The sequence below is a fragment of the Schistocerca piceifrons genome, chromosome 10, assembly GCF_021461385.2.
Source record: "Schistocerca piceifrons isolate TAMUIC-IGC-003096 chromosome 10, iqSchPice1.1, whole genome shotgun sequence".
Lineage (NCBI taxonomy): Eukaryota > Metazoa > Arthropoda > Insecta > Orthoptera > Acrididae > Schistocerca > Schistocerca piceifrons.
Window position 1 is genome coordinate 46,359,782 of NC_060147.1, and position 19,134 is coordinate 46,378,915.

Sequence of the window (19,134 nt, forward strand, 5' to 3'; positions counted from 1 at the left end):
GCCAACCATGGCGCCATCTGGTTTCCCCCTTCAAGCTAGACGAGTTTCGTTTTTTGTAGTTTTTTCGTTTGAAATAAGCATCAAACGAAAAAACTACAAAAAACGAAACTCGTCTAGCTTGAAGGGGGAAACCAGATGGCGCCATGGTTGGCCCGCTAGATGGCGCTGCCATAGGCGAAACCGATATCAACAGCGATTTTTTTTTTTAAATATTAACCCCCATTTTTATTACATATTTGCGTAGTACGTAAAGAAATATGAATGTTTTAGTTGGGCAACTTTCTTCGCTTTGTGATAGATGGCTCTGTAATAGTCACAAACATATAAGTACGTGGTATCACGTAACATTCCGCCAGTGCGGACGGTATTTGCTTTGTGATACATTACGCGTGTTAAAATAGACCGTTTACCAATTGTGGAAGAGATCGTTATGGTGTTGATGTATGCCTATTGTGATCAAAATGCCCATCGGGCGTGTGCTATGTCTGCTGCTCGGTATCCTGGACGACATTATCCAAGTGTCCGGATAGTTACGTTATCTAAGGAAACAGGAAGCGTTCAGCCACATGTTTCTCAATGAAATGACGTGACTCTTTTACATAAGAGTCAGTTTTATCAGTATGTGGTTGTAAACAAGTTGCCAGATATCTTGATATTTGGTACGTTGGGGAATTAATAGCACTCACAATGGGTCTCAGAGGAAGGTTAATCTCATGAGCTTTAGGTATGCCATAAAGTCTGGGACAGATAGCTTCACTCTTCAACAAAACCTTCTTATCTTCCTTTTGAATTGAAGTAGATGTCTTTATCAGCGTATTTGTTTTCCTCAATATGCTAGCTGCAGGGTCTTTCTTAAGTTTATTATATTGTCCTGGAGTTAAAAGATTCAAAATCTTACTTCTATAATCCTTTTTATTCATAACAACAGTAGCATTTCCTCTGTCAGAAGAAAGAACCACTATCCCTTCGTCTGCATTTAAATCTCTGAGAGCCCTTCCCTCACCTTTCGTTAGGTTACTGGGTGTTTTCCCAGCAGATTTAACTGGTCTATTCATACACTGCTTTATCTCTAGTCAGTTACAGTGGTAGAATGAGTTTTATGACCAGGCTGATGGTGTGGCCATGGGTAACCCATTGAGTCCTACAACTGCTAATTTTTACGTGGAAAAATTCGAACGCTCTGGAAAAAGCGAGTAAGAAACCAAGTCGATGGTATCGATACGTGGAAGACACATTTGTTGTTTGGCCACATGGCAAAAAAGCTTTAGGGGAATTCTTTTGTTATTTAAATACTGTAAATCAAAAAATCCAATTTACCATGGAAATAAAGATAATGCAATATCCTTTTTGGATGTCTTCATCATGAGACAGACTGATGGCAGCTTGAAACATAAAGAATTTCGGAAGGTTACACATACCGACAGATACTTGCATAAGGATTCCAATCATCATCCACAACAGAAAACAGGTGTAATTAATAGTGGACAGAGCTAAAAGGATTTGTACGCCGGAACACCTGGAAGCCGAGTTGAAACATCTAAAGCAGGCTTTTGAGAAGAATGGGTAGTAAGGAAATAAATAGAGTTTTGCGACCGAATAACAGGAGGCCTATGGACAACGATAGGACACAGAGATGGAACAACACGGTTTCTCTACCCTTCATCAAAAATGTGGTGTCACCGCCAGACACCACACTTGCTAGGTGGTAGCCTTTAAATCGGCCGCGGTCCGCTAGTATACGTCGGACCCGCGTGTCGCCACTGTCAGTGATAGCAGACCGAGCGCCGCCACACGGCAGGTCTAGAGAGACGTCCTAGCACTCGCCCCAGTTGTACAGCCGACTTTGCTAGCGATGCTACACTGACAATTACGCTCTCATTTGCCGAGACGATAGTTAGCATAGCCTTCAGCTAAGTCATTGGCTACGACCTAGCAAGGCGCCATTACCAGTGTATAGTGAAATGGAGATTATATCTGTACAAGAGCGATGTACACCGATTATGGATTAAAGTTAAGTATTACAAGATTTTCGTACTTTATTGCAATTCTCAAGACATTGTCCTGTTCCAGACCTCACGCCGGTCTGCGTGTATTTAAACGCGTGCCTTTCGGCCTCCTCTAGCAACACAGTGTTGGCAAATCTGCCAACACTACAAAAAAAGTGACGGATCAAATCGGCAAGATTCTAAGGAAACACGACGTTCAACCGATTTTCAGACCAACTAAGAAAATAGGCCAAGCACTTCGTTCCTTTAAGGATAAACGTCCCCCTCTGTCTGCAAGTGGTGTATATAAGATTCTGTGTGCGTGTGGCAAGGCCTACATTGGAACTACAAAGAAAAGTGTGAATACACGTTTGAAGGAACATTGAAGTCTGTGCCGACTAGGACAGCTGTGGCGGAACATGCTCTTCAATCATGTGATCACGTAGTGAAATTTTTGGAAACTGAAGTTTTATGTACTATGACGAACAATTATCCACGGCTATATAGAGAAGCCATCGAACTATATAAACATGGGGATAATTTTAACAGAAAAAAAGAAGCAGTGAAACTCAGCCTATATGGACTGTGGCGCTACAGAATTGATGAGAAGTTTTTATCTTTGACCTACTATTATCGATAGTTAAAGAATTTTAACTTTGACAAGGTTTATCCTGCTTTCACGTGAAATCCAGATCGCGTCCACTTTCAACGGTATTTAGGCCGCTCTTCGACGTCCGACTCGTCAGTCGGCAAGACTCAGCACAACCAGGAGCACCTCCGAAGATGTCCAAAGTAGCTTTGGACGAAACGTCAGCGACAGAAGAGTTCCATGCACCACGGCCATACAACCCGGAAGAATTCTCAACAGCATATCATGGTATTCCATGGGCCTGCACGGTTACATTACTTTCAGTGATTGTGTGACCATTTTGGCACATCACGTTCATTCCATGGTACGGTACTTCTTGCCCAATGGTGTTCCTGTGTTCTAAGATGACAACACCCCTGTTCACACAGCTCGTATAGTCCAGGACTGGTTTTGTGAGCCTCAGGACAAATTTTTGCGTCAGCCCTGGTCACCACAAAAAATGGTTCAAATGGCTCTCAGGGCTAGGGGACTTAACATCTGAAGTCATCAGTCCTCTAGAACTTAGAACTACTTAAACCTAACTAACCTAAGGACATGACACATATCCATGCCCGAGGCAGGATTCGAACCTGCGACAGTAGCAGTCACGCGGTTCCAAACTGAAGCGCCTAGAACCGCTCGGCCACCGCTGCCGGCTTGTCACCACATTCACCAGAGATCAATACGAGGCCTGTTCAAAAAATTCCGGAACTTTATTCACAAAATTTTTCTACGCTTGCCTCTTACTTATTCTGCATGGTCTCCTTCGAAAAACCCTCCTCCACAATTGATACACGGCTCCTAATGCCGTTTCCAATTCCGGAAGCAGTCTTGGTATGCCTCTTGCTTGATCGCACGAAGCGCCGTCTGCGAATTTTGTTTTATGTCGTCTATCGTTGCAAATCTTCGTCCTTTCAGCAGGGTTTTCGACTTTGGAAACAGAAAAAAGCCCGCAGGGGCAAGGTCTGGAGAGTACCGAGGACGAGACAGCACAGTGATTTACTTTTTTGTGCAGTAGTCCCTCACCAACAGGGATGAATGTGTGGATGCGTTATCGTGATGCAAGAGTCATGAATTGTCTCGCCGCAATTCAGGCCGTTTCATTCTCACATTTTCTCGCAGGCGTCGCGACACGTCCCGATAGTACAGTTTGTCCCAGTGGTACGAATTCGTGACGAACTAATCATTCAAAGTTAAACAAAACTACCAGCACGGCTTTGACATTTGACCTTACCTGACGAGCTTTTTTTGGTCTTGAAGAATCTATCCCGACCCACTGTGAAAACTGACTCTTGGTCTCTAGATCATCTACATCTACATCTACATTTATACTCCGCAAGCCACCCAACGGTGTGTGGCGGAGGGCACTTTACGTGCCACTGTCATTACCTCCCTTTCCTGTTCCAGTCGCGTATGGTTCGGGGGAAGAACGACTGTCTGAAAGCCTCCGTGCGCGCTCTAATCTCTCTAATTTTACATTCGTGATCTCCTCGGGAGGTATAATTAGGGGGAAGCAATATATTCGATACCTCATCCAGAAACGCACCCTCTCGAAACCTGGCGAGCAAGCTACACCGCGATGCAGAGCGCTTGTCTTGCAGAGTCTGCCACTTGAGTTTGTTAAACATCTCCGTAACGCTATCACGGTTACCAAATAACCCTGTGACGAAACGCGCCGCTCTTCTTTGGATCTTCTCTATCTCCTCCGTCAACCCGATCTGGTACGGATCCCACGCTGATGAGCAATACTCAAGTATAGGTTGAACGAGTGTTTTGTAAGCCACCTCCTTTGTTGATGGACTACATTTTCTAAGCACTCTCCCAATGAATCTCAACCTGGTACCCGCCTTACCAACAATTAATTTTATATGATCATTCCACTTCAAATCGTTCCGCACGCATACTCCCAGATATTTTACAGAAGTAACTGCTACCAGTGTTTGTTCCGCTATCATATAATCATACAGTAGAGGATCCTTCTTTCTATTTATTCGCAATACATTACATTTGTCTATGTTAAGGGTCAGTTGCCACTCCCTGCACCAAGTGCCTATCCGCTGCAGATCTTCCTGCATTTCGCTACAATTTTCTAATGCTGTAACTTCTCTGTATACTACAGCATCATCCGCGAAAAGCCGCATGGAACTTCCGACACTATCTACTAGGTCATTTATATGTATTGTGAAAAGCAATGGTCCCATAACACTCCCCTGTGGCACGCCAGAGGTTACTTTAACGTCTGTAGACGTCTCTCCATTGATAACAACATGCTGTGTTCTGTTTGCTAAAAACTCTTCAATCCAGCCACACAGCTGGTCTGATATTCCGTAGGCTCTTACTTTGTTTATCAGGCGACAGTGCGGAACTGTATCGAACGCCTTCCGGAAGTCAAGAAAAATAGCATCTACCTGGGAGCCTGTATCTAATATTTTCTGGGTCTCATGAACAAATAAAGCGAGTTGGGTCTCACACGATCGCTGTTTCCGGAATCCATGTTGATTTCTACATAGTAGATTCTGGGTTTCCAAAAACGACATGATACTCGAGCAAAAAACATGTTCTAAAATTCTACAACAGATCGACGTCAGAGATATAGGTCTATAGTTTTGCGCATCTGCTCGACGACCCTTCTTGAAGACTGGGACTATCTGTGCTCTTTTCCAATCATTTGGAACCCTCCGTTCCTCTAGAGACTTGCGGTACACGGCTGTGAGAAGGGGGGCAAGTTCTTTCGCGTACTCTGTGTAGAATCGAATTGGTATCCCGTCAGGTCCAGTGGACTTTCCTCTATTGAGTGATTCCAGTTGCTTTTCTATTCCTTGGACACTTATTTCGATGTCAGCCATTTTTTCGTTTGTGCGAGGATTTAGAGAAGGAACTGCAGTGCGGTCCTCCTCTGTGAAACAGCTTTGGAAAAAGGTGTTTAGTATTTCAGCTTTACGCGTGTCATTCTCTGTTTCTGGATATGCTGTTTCGAGCCACTTACTGATTTAACGTGAGACCAGAACTTCCTAGGATTTTCTGTCAAGTCGGTACATAGAATTTTGCTTTCGAATTCACTGAACGCTTCACGCATAGCCCTCCTTACGCTAACTTTGACATCGTTTAGCTTCTGTTTGTCTGAGAGGTTTTGGCTGCGTTTAATCTTGGAGTGGAGCTCTCTTTGCTTTCGCAGTAGTTTCGTAACTTTGTTGTTGTACCACGGTGGGTTTTTCCCGTCCCTCACAGTTTTACTCGGCACGTACCTGTCTAAAACGTCATAACCGTAGACCCACGCCTCATAATCAGTTACGATTCTCTTAAGGAACATCTCGTTCTCATTTGCGCGAAGCAAAAGCTCTTCACAGACTGGGAGGCGAAGGTCTTTCTGGTCTTGTCTCATGAGCCGTGGCGGCAACACAATGCATTCCAAAACGCTGTGTCAGGATGTCACGATAAGATTCAACGGAAATGTTACATTGTTCTGCAATCCCTCGGACAGTCAGTCTTCGATAGCCCCCACAATTTCTTTGACGTTCCTGACACGAGCGTCGTCGGTAGACATCAAACGGCGTCCTGGACGAGGCTCGTCTTAAACTTCCGTGAACCGCGTTAACAGTTCGTAACACTGAGTACGGCATAACCAAACATCACCGTAGGCTTCCTGCATCATTCAGTATGTCTCTGTAGACGTTTTCTTTAGTTTCGCGTAAAATGTAAGGCAGACGCGTTGCTCCTGTAACTCTGCCATCTCGAATTTCGCAAACTGTGAGACACGACGTTCTACTCAGTACAGCAGTGAACAATAATTAACAGACGTACAACAACAATGAAACTTCCGGCAGTCACACGTTAAACACAGGCGTGCGCGGGGATGCCAACTGCATTTCGCTCCAACACACCAATGGCGCGAAATTACGAATGTTCCGAAGTATGTTGAACGGACCTTTTGTTCTTATAGCTACGTAACGTCTATGCAACCATTTGTTTATCATACGCATTTCGCTTCATTTATTTAGAAAGTTTCATCAGTAGCTTGTAATACATGTTTCCTGTTTTTATTTGCAATAAACTTAGTATGCGGTAGATATAATATGCTTCTGTATTACATTTTGTCGTATTTTTCTCTTGTTTTTTAGGTTAAAAACAACTTTTTTAGCCCAAAGTTCGTAATGTGAACTTTTTGTTCCCAGCGCTGTTAACTCATGTGTGTGGTCCTGGAGAGGTATTTGTTAGTTTCCATGTTCTAGCTGATTTCTGGCGTTCTTTCACTCACATTTGCCACTTTCCATTTTGTGATCAACATAGGAGTATCTGTGTTTTCGGTGTGTAGCGCTGGCAACTGTTGTTTGTATGTCTTTCTTTTGTTTGTGTCATGGTTTGATATTTTTCATTTGTAGTGTGTGTGTGTGTGTGTGTGTGTGTGTGTGTGTGTGTGCGCGCGCAATTCTTTTCCTGACAAATGTGGGTGAAAGAACGCCAGAAATCGGACATATGGAGTATGGAAACTAACGAATACATCTGCAGGACCACATACGTGACTTAACAGCGCTGGAAATCGTAAGTAACACCGAACGAAAAGTTGACATTACGAACTTTGTGCTAAAACAGTTGTTTTTAACCTAGATAACGAGAGAAAAACTCGACAAATTGTAATATAGCAGCAAATTATATCTATCACATAATAGGTTGTTTGTACCTAAAAAGGAACAAGCAAAGGCCTTTTACAGGGCTGTCCCATGTCACCACGATTATTTAAAACCTATACAGATATTAGCCTTAGAACATGGTCTCGTAAATGTAATAGTATGGGATTAGAAATAAGAGATGGAGTTTACCTACATCATTTATTGTTTGCTGATGATCAAGTAGTCGTAGCACAAGATGTGCAATCAATTAGCAGTAGCATACAAAACTTGCGGTTCGAAGGTTAATTACCAAAAAACAGAATACTTGACTAATGATACAGATGAGCTATACACTGAAGGAAAGAAAATCGAAAAGATAAACACTTTCTGTTATTTGGATCCATTTTAGAAATCGAGGGAAAATCATAGTCAGAAATCAATAAAAGAATTAGTAGCGGACGGAAGGTCATTGGGATGCTTAACTCAGTCTTATGGAGCAGGAATGTAATGAGCAGAACTAAAAAATTAATATACAAATCCATATTAGAGAGTGTGGTTCTGTATGGAAGGGAGACCTGCACAATAAACATGAAGCACATTAAAAAATTACAAGCTCTTGGGATGGACTTCTGAAGAAGATCGGCAAGAATCTCCAGGAGACAGAAAATAAGGAACACCGAAAAAATAAGGAGAATGGAAATAAAAGAATATATGACGTAATGGATAGGAAGCAATTACCGTGGTACGAGCATGTACGACGAATGGAGAAAACCAGAATACCAAAATTGATACTGGAGTGGGAACCGGAGGGGAGAAGAAGAAGACGACAACCTATGACCACCTGGCTCCAAAATGTACAGCACACAATGAGGAGAATGGGCGCAGAGGAAGAAGACACACAAGATCGAAACACCTGGAGGAATATTTTGAAAATATAGTTTAAGAACTTTATTCATTGTATAGTAATTTCTGAGTAAATTATTATGTTGGATATAAGCCTCTGTAATGTGGAAAGGCTCAAAATAAAAAATAAAATAAAAAGAGGAAACATGTGTTACAGGCCACTGATGATGCTATCCAAATAAATGAAGCGAAACGCGTATGGCAACAAACGAACTGCCTTCAGTTGGTTGCATAGACGGTGCATCCCTCAAAGAATTTAAAGCAACTGAAGGGAAGAGGGAAACAGAAAAAAAATACCTCGTATTTATTGAGCGTCTACAGTCTACCGTGTACAGAAGGGTGCATGGACGTTGTCCATCTCCATCACCTGGATTTCGCGCTCTTTTGCAGTAAAGGTGTTTGTAAGTTTTTAATTAGGAACGAGTGTACTTTCGCTTTCGTGTGTCGTGTGATTGAGGCAAGAAGCAGCCGCGCCGAGACGGGTAGTGAACGAAGAAAATTTACAATAATTCGGTGAGCTTTCTATTTGAGAGACGCCGTAGACTGTACGCAATTGCAATTTTCGAGTGAAGATACTCCTGTTCGCGTGTGGTGTCACGAGATGGTCAGCCAAAACCGTTACACGTGAAAGACCGTTACCGCGAACCAGTGTCAATTATGAGGAACTGCAACAATTTACCAACCGCGAAACTGGATATCCGAGCAGTGACTTTCAAACAATAGAAGTGTTCGGTAACGAACGCTGTGTTTGAACAGCGCGACAATAGGTCGCAAGATATTGCAAACGGATCATTGTGGCTGAAGAGCTAATTGCGTTTATGACTATCACATAGTTAAAACAGTTTTGGCGGAATATACGCGGTTCATTACCACATGCTTGTGGTCCGTATTACGTATTTGCTTCCTGAATGCGCAGTTAACTAAACGGTTATAGCACTTGATTCATAGTTCATAGTTCCGACAGTACCCACGAGAGCGGTAAAGTGCCCAGGAGAAAAATAGATGGCTGCAGCTAGGTACACACGGTCGTTAAATACTCTGAACCATACACTCGCATGTGTAGCTGCGTTGTTCGTCTGACACTGTATTTTCAGGACATAGAATATCTTTTTGGCCCCTTCATCCCAGCCATTACAGAGTGTGTGAAAGCGTTCCTTGACAACAGGAAACTGAGTTCAGTCAGTGCTGATTACGGACGGGATTAGTAAGTAGTAGATTGGATCAGTAAGTAGTAGATTGGATTAGCAAGTAATAGATTGGTTTAGTAAGTAGTAGATTGGATTAATAATCAGTAAGAATTAGTTCAAATGGTTCAAATGTCTCTGAGAACTATGGGACTTAACATCTTAGGTCATCAGTCCCCTAGAACTTAGAACTACTGAAACCTAACTGACCTAAGGACAGCACACAACACCCAGCCATCACGAGGCAGAGAAAATCCCTGACCCCGCCGGGAATCGAACCCGGGAACCCGGGCGTGGGAAGCGAGAACGCTACCGCACGACCACGAGATGCGGGCAGTAAAAATCAGTAGTGCGTTTGGTGTTGAGCTGTCTCAGGAGCGCTTTTTCCTGCATAATTTTAGGATTTCTTGATCAGTGCCTGGACACAAATTTCCTAAAGTAGGGCGACACAATTCTCAAACAAATACGAAAAAAATCGTTGTTGAAAATCAGAAGATTTCCGTTAAGGAACACTTGTAATTTACTAAGATAGACTTCGGGAACTGACTGTGTAGCATGATACTCTGATGATTGTGAAGTAGCTGGTTAACTTTCTTCCACTAATTTAAAATCCTTACTAATTAACAAAATGAACAACAAATGCTGAATCATATTTTTTTTGTTAAATAAAAAGAAGAAATTTGCAAGGTATGAAATAGAAAATACAAAACTTTTCTATTTCTACAGACTCAGTAGTATTATCGATGTATGTAATATTGATTCATTTAACAATAAGGTGTTTTGAATGTATACATCAAATTTTAAGTCACTTTCATACATCCATTAATTAGAAATAACAAGATGTTATTTTTATTAATTACATAAACAAGATTTCATTTTTATTTAAAAATATCATTCTGTATTTGTTAATTGACATTTATGATTGTTAATGCTTATGGAACTGAAATAAAAGTAAAAAAAAATAATACTAGCAGAATTCAAAGAACTTAAGATTACAAGCCATTGGCGCTATACAGCCAGAATGGCAGCTCATCAGGTTCAGTCAGAGGTTGTTGAATCTTTGAGAGGAGAAACTGACTGGAGCTGTGATCAATGGCAATTGACATATGCCTTGCGACATCCACTCACAGCCACTAATGAAAAAGCAATGGACAAGCAGTTGGAAAGAAACAAGAAGAATGAATATGCGAAGCTTCACAGTCTGATAATAGTGAAGTTCCTGGTTAAAATCTCACTAGTGGCAGATCTTCTTACATCAACTTAAATCCCATATTTATTAACGCAAATAAATGTTGAATTAGCGCATATTTATATATTTTTTTAAACAAGAAGAACAAATTTGTTATCTTTAATTTCTAACTGGATGTATGCATTGAGAAGAAATAAAAATTTGGTGCAAGTTGCAAGATGTCAAATAGAAAGCAAAATACTTCCCTGATTCTGCAGATTAAACTATTACTGACAAACATAATACTGATTCATGTAACAAGAAGACGTTTTGAATGACTGTACCAATTTTAAGTTTTTTTCGTGCATCCAGTAACTAGACATAAAGAGCTGTTATTTTTATTTTAAAAATATGATTCTATTATTTTTAGATCTTATAATTAAATTTTCCTCAAGACATGTAAGTCTCATCTATATCGATAATGATGGAAGCTGAAGAAATGAATTAAAATTTGTGTCATGGCTGGGATTTGAATCTCGGTCTTCTTGTTTACTAGAGAGGAATGCCTACCATTACAGCTCTACAGCACTATGGCTCATATTTCTGCACGGGCTATTGATTATATGTCTGCTAATCAACATTTATACTTGTTAATAAACACGGAATTAAAATAAAAGTAAAAAACTCATAAGAGTCAGATTCAAACCAGCTACTTTATGATTACAAGCCGTTAATACTTCAACTCAGCTGCTGAAGATTCTGTTAATTGATCTTAATTGATCCTAAGTGTTTTCTAATTAACAGTGCTCGGAAATCTTCTGCTTTTCATGACATATTTTTTCCATTTTTGTGAGGATTATGTCGCACTGATTTAGGAAACTGGCGCAAGGGCACATCATTTTCAGGTCTTATAATTATGAAGGAAATGAAAGAGAGCTCACCTATGAGGTCCAACATGTCAGTTTTCGACATACGTACAGTAGCCTACACACTTAGGCTATGCTGGCCCCTAACCCAGGCTGTTCCAGAACACGGCACTGGCGAATGTCCATCAACTCGCCCACAGTTAGGCTTGTATTACATTATCATATTTCTTTCTCAAATAAATTTGATGGTGTAACAGGGCACTTCGTCAAATCTCGCATGTCGTCAAATAAATATGATCAAATATAAGGTCTCACCGTAGATTTGATCATGAGTCGTTCTTCATCTGTTCACTGCAACGTGAAAAGTAACTGCATGGAGCACTGGCGTCGCTACAGTTACTTGACGTCTCTGTAGTTTTTAAACATGTCTTCAAAGTTGTGCGTTCCTTCGACATTTTTGTTTTTTAATGAACTTGCTTCGACTACGGTTGGAGGTGAGCAAGGGACACTGTGCATGCTATTAATTGTGTGTTGATAATCGGGTGGAATATGATGCAGGTGACTCGTATCCACAATCACAGCTACAGCCATCCACCTCTGCATCTGGACTCATCCAGGCAGCTTTTCAGTGAGCCGGAATAGATGACATGGTCACAATACAGCTTTTTGGCACCCTGACAAAGATCTTTCTAAAAGAAATATGACGAATATTTAATCACATTTCTTTGACAAAGAAATATGATAGCCTAATACCGGCCTTAGCTACATATAATGTTGGCTAGCGGTACGTTCACAGCTCGTTCTGGACACATGGGGGCCACCTGTCCATCACTGCCCATGGGCGCGCTTCCAGCATGGCCGCTTATGTTAGGCCTAGGCTCGCTGAGTGTTTGTCCTTGAGGTGTTTGCCCTCCCTTGCCCACAAGTGTCTGCTTGTAACAGAACTGGACCAGCCTGCTCTAACCGATGTTGTGCCCAGTGTAGAGGGGTACTCTAGCTTGATCAGCCTGCTCTAACGCATATTTTGTCCAGTGTAGACGGGTACTGTAGCTGTCCCAGCCTGTTCTAACCTGTGTCGTGTCCAGTGTAGAGGGCTACTCTAGTTGGATCAGCCTGCTCTAACCCATATTGTGTCCAGTGTGGAGGGGTACTCTAGCTGCACCAGCTGCTCTAACCCATGTCATGTACAGTGTAGAGGGCTACTCTAGGTGGACCAGCCTGTTCTAACCTGTGTTGTGTCCAATGTAGAGGGCACTCTAACTGGACCAGCCTGCTCTAACCCATGTCACGTGCAGTTTAGAGGGCTACTCTAGCTGGACCAGCCTGCTCTAACCCATGTCATGTCCAGTGTAGGGGGGTACTCTGGCTGGACCACCTACTCTAACCGATGTCGTGTCCAGTGTAGAGGGGTACTCTAGATGTACCAGCTCTAACCCGTGTCATGTCCAGTGTAGAGGGTACTCTAGCTGGACCAGCCTTCTCTAATGCATGTTGCTTCCAGTGTAGAGGGGTACTCTAGCTGGAGCAGCCTGCTCTAACCCATATTGTATCCAGTGTAGAGGGGCATTCTAGCTGGACCAGCCCACTCTAACCTATGTTGTGCCCAGTGTAGAGGAGTACTGTAGCTGGACCAGCCTGCTCTAACCCATGTTGTGTCCAGTGTAGAGGGGTACTGTAGCTGGACCAGCCTACTCTAACCCATGTCATCTCCAGTATAGAGGACTACTCAAGGTGGATCAGCCTGATCTAACTCATGTCGTGTCCAGTGTAGAGGAGTACTCTAGCTGGACTAACACGTGTCACGTGCAGTGTAGAGTGGTACTCTAGCTGGACCAGCCTGCTCGAACCCCTGTCATGTCAAATGTAGAAGAGTATCCAGCAGGTGAGCACGCTGTTGCTGACGGCGAAGACACAATGTGAGAGAAGCGATGCGACAACACACGGAGCTGCCAGTGTACTGTGGTGTACAGTTGTGTTGTGTTGGGTTACCTTGACGTTGCCGCCGCCCGGCGAGTGCTTCACGTTGTCCTTGGAGCCGACCTTGGGTTTGGCGCGGTCCTTGAAGTCCAGCTTGACCGTCTCGATCTTCTTGTCGCCGCCGCCCGGCTTGTGCGTCGCGTTCTCCAGCGAGCCCACCTTGGGTTTGGCGTTCCAGGTCAGCTTCACCTGCTGGATCTGCAACAGTAGACACACAACACTGTACAAACTGCTGCTGCGGAGGAGCAAAAATTTCAGTACACGGAGTGAACCGTTTAACGCTCCACATCACCCATCTCTGACATGCTTAAGATACCAGTCATATCCACATAAGCGCCAAAGAAACTGGTATAGGCATGCTAATTCAAATGTAGAGATACGTAAACAGGCAGAACACGGCGCTGCCTATATAAGGCAACAAGCGACTGACGCAGTTGTTACATCGGTTACTGCTGCTACAATGACAGATTATCAAGAGTTAAGTGAACATGAATGTGGCGTTACAGTCGGCGCACGAGCGATGGGGCAGAGCATTGTCGGGGTAGCGATGAAGTGTGGATTTTCCCGAACAACCATTTCACAAGTGTATCATGAATCCAATAAAACATCAAATCTCCGACGTCGCTGCGGCCATATAAAGATCCTGCCAAATCGGGACCAACGACGACTGAAGAGAATCGTTCAACGTGAAAAGTGCAAACCTTCGCAAATTGCTGTAGATTTCAATGCTGGGCCATCAACAAGTATCAACGTGAGAATCATTCAACGAAACGCCATCGATAAGGGCTTTTGGACCCAAAGGCCCACTCGTGTACCCTTGACGACTGCAAGACACAAAGCTTTACGCCTCGCCTGGGCCCGTTAATACCGACGTTGGACTGTTGATAATTGTTAACATGTTGCCTGATCGGTCGAGTCTCGTTTCAAATTGTATCGAGCGGATGGATGTGTATGGGTATGGAGACAGCCTCATGAATTCATGGATGCTGCATGTGAACAGAAGAGTTTTCAAGCTGGTGGAGCCTCTGTAATGGTGTGGGTCATGTGCAGTTGGAGTGATGTGGGACCTCTGATACGTCTAGATACGACTCTGAAAGGAGACACGTACGTGAGCACTCTGTCTGATCACCTGCCTCCATTCATGTCCATTGTGCATTGCGATGGGCTTGCGCAATTCCAGCAGGATAATACGACACCCCACACGTCCAGAATTCTTAAGAGTCGCTACAGGAACACTCTTCTGAGTTTAATCACTTCCGCTGGCCACCAAACTCCCCAGACATGAGCATTATTGAGCATATCTGGGATGGTTTGCAATGTGCTGTTTAGAGGAGGTCTCCATCGTCTCGTACTCTTCCGGATTTATGGAGAGCCCTGCAGGATTGATGGCGTCAATACCCTCCAGCACTACTTCAGACATTAGTCGAGTCCATGCCACGTCGTGTTGTGGCACTTCTGCGTGGTCGCGGGGTTCCTAAATGACATTAGGCAGGTGTACCAGTTTCTCTGGCTGTACCAGTTTCTTTGGCTCTTCAGTACGTTCTCACCCAGGTAAATAGTAGAAAAACCCTGATATAAAGATGCCCACCATCATGAAGTGCAACATGGCCACATTGAAGGGCACAGAGCTCGAGCGCTTGAAACTGTACTCGTCTGTGATTTTTTAAATTTTAATCTACTAACAGTTTCTGTTAATTATGATCACTGTCAGTGTAAAAGAGACACAAAGGATGTGCATACTTGTAAGTGACACTTTTTTCCTTTGTTCTTATTTCATTCTGTTGCAAACTGTCACCAGTACATTGCTCCTCTTCAACTGAGAACGTTAATAAAACAATTTACATACAGAAAAAACATTCTTGGTTGCACAAGATAGGTTCCATTTATCTTCACATGTGACGCGTATTGCTTATTCTACGCATCATCATACAGTCTGGGGAAATTACGAGGGTGAGTCAAATGAAAACCTTAAATATTTTTTAAAAATATTACTTATTGTGCAGAAGTGGTACGAAGCTGTATCACTTTTGAACATAATCTCCCCCACGCTCAATGCAAGTCCTCCAGCGCTTGCTTAAATTCTTTAAGAAAAAATTCTTTTGGTAGTGTGCGCAACCACTCGTGCGTACCTCTTCATCAGAACGGAACTTCTTTCCTCCCATTACGTCTTTGAGTGCTCCAAACATATGGAAATCACGTGGGGCAAGGTCTGGTGAGTATGGTGGATGAGGAAGACACTCGAAATGCAGGTCTGTGATTGTTGCAACTGCTGTAGGGGCAGCGTGGGGCCTTGCATTGTCATGTTGCAAAGGATACCTGTTGACAGCAATCCACGACGCTCTGATTTGATTGCACGCCTCAGATGGTTTTATAGGAGATCTGTGTATGATGCACTGGTGACATTGGTCCCTCTTGGCATGTAATGCTCCAAAATGACGCCTTTTTCGTCCCAAAAGAGAGTCAGCATAAACTTCCCTTCTTTGGTTTTGGTGATGAGGAATGGCGCGATTCCTTGCTCGTTCTTTTCGTTTCCCGTTGGTGGAAGTGAGCCCAGGTTTCGTCCCCAGTAACGATTCTTGCAAGGAAGCCATCACCTTCTCGCTCAAAGCGCTGAGGAAGTTCTTCACAAGCATCAACACGTCGTTCTCTCATTTCAGGAGTCAGCTGCCTTGGCACCCATCTTGCAGACACTTTGTGAAACTGGAGCACATCGTGCAGAATGTGGTGTGCTGACGCATGAATAATCTGTAAACATGCTGCAATTTGATTCATTGTCACTCGGCGGTTTTCCTTCACTATGGCTTCAACCGGTGCAGTGTTCTGTGGAGTCACAACTCGTTGTGCCTGACCTGGACGAGGAGCATCTTCCACTGAAGCCACACCATTTGCGAATTTCCTACTCCATTCTTGCTGCTGTGACAAACATGCATTACCGCACTGAACCTTCATTCTTCGAGGAATTTCAATAGGTTTCACACCTTCACTACGCAAAAACCGAATAACACAACGCTGTTCTTCGCTGGTGCAAGTCGCAAGAGGGGCGGCCATCTTTATACTGATACTGCGACGGTATGTGTGCATCTGCACTATGCTGCCACCTACAGGCCATTCAGCAGGCTGTTTTTAGCACGCTTACCAACGTACAGGATAACGGCGCGAAATTTCGGTGTGTTATTACAAATTTAAGGTTTTCATTCGACTCACCGTCGTAGATTATCAGTTAGCAGGGCTTAGAGTAGCATGTTACAATTTAATTTTCAAAGTTTTTCTTTTTTTTGTATTTGTATTATATTATATACAGGGTGTTTCAAAAATGACCGGTATATTTGAAACGGCAATAAAAACTAAACGAGCAGCGATAGAAATACACCGTTTGTTGCAATATGCTTGGGACAACAGTACATTTTCAGGCAGACAAACTTTCGAAATTACAGTAGTTACAATTTTCAACAACAGATGGCGCTGCGGTCTGGGAAACTCTATAGTACGATATTTTCCACACATCCACCATGCGTAGCAATAATATGGCGTAGTCTCTGAATGAAATTACCCGAAACCTTTGACAACGTGTCTGGCGGAATGGCTTCACATGCAGATGAGATGTACTGCTTCAGCTGTTCAATTGTTTCTGGATTCTGGCGGTACACCTGGTCTTTCAAGTGTCCCCACAGAAAGAAGTCACAGGGGTTCATGTCTGGCGAATAGGGAGGCCAATCCACGCCGCCTCCTGTATGTTTCGGATAGCCCAAAGCAATCACACGATCATCGAAATATTCATTCAGGAAATTAAAGACGTCGGCCGTGCGATGTGGCCGGGCACCATCTTGCATGAACCACGAGGTGTTCGCAGTGTCGTCTAAGGCAGTTTGTACCGCCACAAATTCACGAAGAATGTCCAGATAGCGTGAAGCAGTAATCGTTTCGGATCTGAAAAATGGGCCAATGATTCCTTTGGAAGAAATGGCGGCCCAGACCAGTACTTTTTGAGGATGCAGGGACGATGGGACTGCAACATGGGGCTTTTCGGTTCCCCATATGCGCCAGTTCTGTTTATTGGCGAAGCCGTCCAGGTAAAAATAAGCTTCGTCAGTAAACCAAATGCTGCCCACATGCATATCGCCGTCATCAATCCTGTGCACTATATCGTTAGCGAATGTCTCTCGTGCAGCAATGGTAGCGGCGCTGAGGGGTTGCCGCGTTTGAATTTTGTATGGATAGAGGTGTAAACTCTGGCGCATGAGACGATACGTGGACGTTGGCGTCATTTGGACCGCAGCTGCAACACGGCGAACGGAAACCCGAGGCCGCTGTTGGATCACCTGCTGCACTAGCTGCGCGTTGCCCTCTGTGGTTGCCGTACGCGGTCGCCCTACCTTTCCAGCACGTTCATCCGTCATGTTCCCAGTCCGTTGAAAGTTTTCAAACAGATCCTTTATTGTATCGCTTTTCGGTCCTTTAGTTACATTAAACCTCTGTTGAAAACTTCGTCTTGTTGCAACAACACTGTGTTCCAGGCGATGGAATTCCAACACCAGAAAAATCCTCTGTTCTAAGGAACAAACCATGTTGTCTACAGCACACTTGCACGTTGTGAACAGCACACGCTTACAGCAGAAAGACGACGTACAGAATGGCGCACCCACAGACTGCGTTGTCTTCTATATCTTTCACATCACTTGCAGCGCCATCTGTTGTTGAAAATTGTAACTACTGTAATTTCGAAAGTTTGTCTGCCTGAAAATGTACTGTTGTCCCAAGCATATTGCAACAAACGGTGTATTTCTATCGCTGCTCGTTTAGTTTTTATTGCCGTTTCAAATATACCGGTCATTTTTGAAACACCCTGTATTTTATATTATATTTTTATTTTATATTATATTTTTCGGAATCTTGGATAAATATTTGAAGTTATTCATTTGAATTTGTAGCAGAATATGATTTTACTTTCACTGTGAGAAAGAGCTGCGAGCTGTAATCACGTCCAGTCTTTCTCTTTGACTTTGTGAAGGAAGTATACGTGGCACAAACAATAAGTTCCGTTGCACTGTTGGGGAAAGGAGGGGGGGTGGCAGTGTGGATGGAATAACAAGATTTCCGGTGTGAAGAAATAGCACACCGGTGGCGTTAAAAAATAATTTTTAACGCAACTAATATGCTATTTCTTCACATCGGCATGTTTTAAAACAGTTGCTGAGACCGAAGGACAAAAATCTGAATGATAAGACTAGTCTTTGCGGGGGTCGGAGACGTGTGAGGGGAAATACTGGCGTAATCGGCGCTCGGCGCTGCCAACAGAAACTGCAACGTTTTGACTTCACCACGTAATTTTGACTCGCTGTAGTTTCAAAATTGCGTGGTGAAGCTAAACGTTGCGGTTTCTGTTTATAGCGCTGGCATTTACAGAAACGAAAAAAGGAGGAAAGTCGACATGGAGTGTTCCGGACGGATATCTTTTATTGTGCCACTTACATGCAATTACCATAGTTAGCAAAGTAGTTATCGCCATGCGTGAAAGTGCTTAGTTTTTCTTTCAATTCTTGCACGAAGTGGTACAGGCAGGGTACTAGCTTGTTGGTGTGCCGAGTTTCTAATAATGAATCAGTACTTAAATACACAGCTCTAGAACTTGCACTACATTTACAATGTGCACCCGATATTACTAACCCTACGCGTCGATATATTTTCTGTCGATATATAATTCTCGATATATGAACGCCCGACATTGACGTCTTCTAAATATCGATATATCGGTTTACCGATATTTTTTAAAATATGAACAATGTCAATTTGAAGCTCTTCTATGAATGAGAGTTGGA

At 43.2% G+C, this 19,134-nt stretch overlaps 1 protein-coding gene across 2 annotated transcripts in view; it reads right to left on the bottom strand.

Annotated features, from left to right (window-relative positions):
* The window catches only part of LOC124719124 (nascent polypeptide-associated complex subunit alpha, muscle-specific form-like), a 219,435-nt gene that overhangs the window by 153,647 nt on the left and 46,654 nt on the right, over nucleotides 1-19,134 (bottom strand). For both annotated transcript variants that reach the window (XM_047244819.1, XM_047244820.1), the window contains exon 6: nucleotides 13,331-13,516. In XM_047244819.1, the coding sequence (XP_047100775.1) occupies nucleotides 13,331-13,516 (186 nt within the window). The remainder of the gene's footprint in view (nucleotides 1-13,330; nucleotides 13,517-19,134) is intronic.